The 5,000-nt window shown below is 36.6% G+C and overlaps 1 protein-coding gene across 2 annotated transcripts in view; it reads right to left on the reverse strand.

Moving 5' to 3' along the window:
- Window positions 1–5,000, reverse strand: part of LOC143020789 (beta-1,3-galactosyltransferase 5-like) — a 20,218-nt gene that overhangs the window by 8,602 nt on the left and 6,616 nt on the right. The window contains exons 1-2 of one of the 2 annotated variants that reach the window (XM_076177540.1): window positions 4,789–4,807; window positions 2,645–2,921 (exon numbers count right to left, since the gene is read on the reverse strand). In XM_076177540.1, coding sequence (XP_076033655.1) covers window positions 2,645–2,669 — 25 coding nt within the window. In that variant the 5' untranslated portion in view covers window positions 2,670–2,921; window positions 4,789–4,807. Of the gene's footprint in view, window positions 1–2,644; window positions 2,922–4,788; window positions 4,808–5,000 lie in introns of those variants that run through there. The other variant, XM_076177539.1, reaches the window with a different exon arrangement.

Genomic DNA, 5,000 nt, shown 5'->3' on the forward strand with positions numbered 1-5,000 from the left:
ATGGTGCGTGACGGCGGGGTCAAGAGGAGGTGATTTCTGGAGGTCCTTAGTCACAACCCACAAGGGTAGGCGGTGTAGGCCCAGTGGTCGCCCTGTGGTGAAATAAAGGAGTAGCACACGCAGCTCGGCGGCAGCCTACAAGACTGGTCAGCCCAATTCAAAGTCCACTCAATTCACTCCATATTGATAGAGGGCTAAAACAAAATACCTTAGAATAGGCTCCCTGAACCTAGCCAGGTTGGGGAGCCACCCCATCAAGGTCACACAAATGCGGCATGAATAATCATTATAAAAGTAACAAAACAACAGGGAGAGAGCAGCAGACCTCCTGAAACCAAAGTCCTCTTGTTGGACGTTATCAAGAAACCTGGGAACCGCAGTCAGTGACTGCAACCCCGACCCCACTAAGCGACATTGCATTTCCGAGCTTATACAGCCCTGCTATTCATCAACGTGACCCATACCAAAGTGGACCCTGACTTGGACTACCCAGGATTCTTGGTCCTCAAGTCTACCAATAACGAATCAATAACAAAGAAATCTCCCATAACAGTATACAATGACTTTGGAGACACACGCAGAACTCCCCATGATTTGTGGTCACAGGGAGAAACCCGAACATTGGAACCAGAATCAAGAACTCAGTACAACAAAGTCAAAGCCTAACAACTGTAGTTGACACCTCAATATCAGCAACACCGTACGAAATGTTAACACCAATGTGAGAGTAGTTCACATTCTATCCCTGCGATACCACACAGAGGAAATAATGGAGAATGTAATAAGACGATCAAAGGTAATAAAAGAAAATTGGATCGAGAATACCATAAGCTGTACAAAAATTAATACCTCCACATTAATAGTGACATCCAGTCAACCGCAACTTTCAGCCTGCCTAACCGTAGATTACTGGAAATATAAAATGAAGAACTATTATCCATGCCCACCCCGCTGCTTTAACAATCAGTGCTTTGGACACACAAGACAACAATATCACCCCCTAAGTGTACCTGTCCACTGCTCAGCCCTCACACGTGGTACCCCATGCGCAGACTCCAAAATCTTCTTGCATGCTCCACATACTGTAAAATGTACCAGTTTGAAAAGTAATACTTTGTCTCAGATGCTCGAAGCACATAAGCTTCACCCCGGAGACGAGTAAGATCTAAGATAATCAGATTTGGAAAAATGTACGCGGAAGCACTAGGATCCGTCAGACGAAGCACCCCTTCGCCAACAATAGTTTCACCCAAACGTCCACACCAAAAGAGACCACTAGTATGATAAAACAACTCCCTGCACTAGACTCTATACACTTATATATATATATATATATATATATATATATATATATATATATATATATATATATATATATATATGTGTGTATATATATATTCGTGAAGAGCTGGTGTCCAGGAACCATTTTTTGGGGGGTGGGGGAGAAAGCACACACTGAACTCGCCGTTTGAAGCTGATTACTACGTTACAAGGGAACAACGGACAGGCTGTAGAGGATTTGTTCATCGCGACAGAAATGTACATTTTTGTCTGTGACTTGTTTGTGTTAGTTAATGGTGCAGTCGTTCTGTTTTGGTGGTTAGTGGGGTTGTGTCTTTACGTGCGTTTATTTCTTTGCCATGTTATTATAAATGACCAGTTTTACGTTAATGGTCGTTTCGCTGGACGTTCTGTCAATTGGACACTTGGTCCATCCGTGGTATATCATTCCTATGTTTATTCGTTCTCTTTGTGGGTTCCTTTTTTATGGACAATTTTTTAGTTTAAAAGTGTCATTTGTTATTCTATTTCATATTCATACTAATATGGATATGTGAACTGTGTGATATGCTGCCCATCAGGAATTATTATTATTATTATTATTATTATTATTATTATTATTTTTTTTTTTTAGTGAGTGAGTGAGCGGTGTAGTTGATTTTGTTATGTGGAGTTCTTTCCTTAGTCGTGTGTTTATTCCATTCTATATTGTACGTATCAGCTTGATGTTAAGGAGTGTTGTGAGTATTGACATGTGGAGATACTTTTGGTCCATCGTTTTTTTTTTTTATGGATTTTTCTGCGTTTATTAACTTCTTCATTATACCTTTTGTTCCCTCGCATTCCGGGCGATGAATAGTTAAATTATATTTAGACTAAAGGTATTTAATCGCATTGTTTTTGTCACATTTACGTTTAGTCCAGAAATTTAATTTTCCATTTCCTTTGATACCGATACTGACTTGTGAATTATGCAATATGGTGTCCATCTGGAAGTAATTTCGGGTATTTTTGGTTATAAAATGTTTGATTCTTGTGACTGAATGTTCTAGTTTTTTGTATTTTTCTGGAATGTAACGGGTAATGGCGGTTACCTAACCCAGTGGACCAGGTATGCCCTTTTTATAGATCTTGTATTCCTGCCGCTGTATTATCCTGAAGCCGAACCCCGGACGGGATTCGAAACGTAGGGATAAAATTCAAACGATGAGTCCAGTGTGTGCTTTCTTACAAAAAAAAAAAAAAAAAAAAAAAAAAAAAAAAAAAAATATATATATATATATATATATATATATATATATATATATATATATATATATATATATATATATATATATATATATATATATTTCCTCTTGTTTACCTGTTGCTTTGCATGGGAAATTCATGATAGTCTTCAGCGACGTGTGGAGTAGGAGGAATATCTGAAACTGTCTTTCAGTAATTCTTTTTAATTATCACAAAATGTCTTATCTTTATCTATTTATTTTCTTTGTCTTGTTCTTGCTTCCTTTCTTCTTATCTATTTTCTTCTTACAGTATATACATTTCTACTAAAAAATAAATTTAAAAGAAATTTGTTTTCTTATTTGAAGAATACCATATACTACTTCTTTTCTTATGTTCTATATATTTCTTTTCTGAAAATGAGAAGAAAAAAGAGATTATTTGATATTTGCTTATCATGACCACTTGGGTTTGTAAAGAGATGATTTAGAGGTTTTGTTATGTCCAGAACCAGACGATTTTATTCACGAAGTGTCCGAGGACATTTATAAATACCCCTGTCCCGAATCTCACCCCCTCCCCCCGCTCGGATGTTGTGTATATGAAAAAAGTCTTAACTGGAACACAAACCCACACGGGTCAAGAGAGTCCTTAGGTTCGAGAAAGTGGTTTTTTTTTTTTTTTTTTTTTTTTTTTTTTTTTTTTAGATTCTGTGCACAATCTTCAGCGTTGTGGATTAAGAAATTATAAATATATTTTTCGAAACGTCGATTACAGTCGTGGAGTACTTGGTGCTTGCTTCACACGACTCGGTGGCGCAGTGGTTAAAGTTCCCGGCTGCCACTACGGCGGCCGGGGTTCGAATCCCACCCAGGGCTGAAATAATTTCAGTATCGCTGCGCTGTGGGTCGTTGCTCGAACTCTCGTGGGCGGGAAGTTGTGTGTGTGTGTGTGCATGTAAGGTCACAGCATTAGCCATAGATCGGTCATGTATGAGTTCCGTGCTCTCTTACGGAAGGGAAATAACTGTTGGTCACAAGTCCAACACGTGATCCAAGACCATGGTGAATCACACACACACACACACACACACACACACACACACACACACACACACACACACACATACACACACACACAAACACACACACCTGCTTGATGGTTTTCAGAGGTCATAGGAGTAATTTAAGAAACTAGCCAATACAAGTGTACGTCTAAATGATATGAAGAAACATTTTTCTATATAAATTCATAAATATGTGGAATAGCTTAGAAGGCGATATAGCCCAAGCTCAAACAATAAACGAGTTAAAATCTAATTATGATAATTGGAAATCAAGGATATAAGTTAAGCTGGAACTATATATCAATTTGAATCTAGGTACGTTAGAAAATTAGAAAATAAGAGACGGGACCCGACAGCAATTAGGTTAATACACACACACACACACACACACACACACACACACACACACACACACAAATGTTTCTTCTTATTACGTGTTTTGCCGTTTTCTATTGGCTTCTTTATCTATTGATGAAGTTTATTTGCTCATCTGTTTGTTTGTTCGTTTGATTATCTGTATTTGTATTTATTCGTTCATTTGTTCTTATTCATTATTTGTCCATTGGTAATCACTGTGTTTTCGTCACCTGTCCGTTTCCACGTTTAAGTTTTCAGTGTTGAATAGGTTTCACAAAGATCAGCTTTCACAATTTTCAACAGCTTTCACAATGTTCAACAATCTTCACAATTTTCGACAACTTTCACAATGTTCAACAATCTTCACATTGTTCATCACTGTTCATAATATTGGACATCTTTCTCAACATTGAACATCTTTTACAATATTTAACACCACACTGTTGAACATTATTCACAATGTTCAACATCTTTCACCATGTTCAAAATATTTCACAATGATTAACAGTTTACACTGTTGAACATCTTTCATAATGTTCAAAATATTTCAAAATGTTTAACATTTCACAATGGTGATCGTCTTTCACAATGTTCAACATCTTTCACAATGCTCAACATCTTTCACAATGTGCAATATATTTCACAATGTTTTACAGTTTTCACAATTTTCAACACTATAATAATGAAATTTTTTCACAATATTGAACACGTATCACGATGTTCAAAATATTTCACAATGTTAAAATTTTTTCACAATGTTTAACACTTCACAATGTTAAAAAGCAGTTTTCACAATGTTGAAACCCCATCGCAGCACAAAGTGGGGTTCTCTTGTGGTCCCTGTTATCAAACTTCACTTTTATCTATTTCATTTTCGTTATTGTTCAAAATTGGATGAAGACTGAAATATAAAAATAAATATAATTGTGGGAGTGGTCTCTAGGCATGGGGAAATGTTACGTGACTGAGGTCCGTAGGGGCGTTGCAAAAAAAAAAAAAAAAAAAAAAAAAAAAATCCATATAAAAAAGAAGAAGAAAAAAAAGGCTTCCAAAGAAATTTCAATAATAT

This window comes from Oratosquilla oratoria, chromosome 40 (genome assembly GCF_046742065.1).
Source record: "Oratosquilla oratoria isolate Oo_2021 chromosome 40, ASM4674206v1, whole genome shotgun sequence".
NCBI classification, from domain to species: Eukaryota; Metazoa; Arthropoda; class Malacostraca; order Stomatopoda; family Squillidae; genus Oratosquilla; species Oratosquilla oratoria.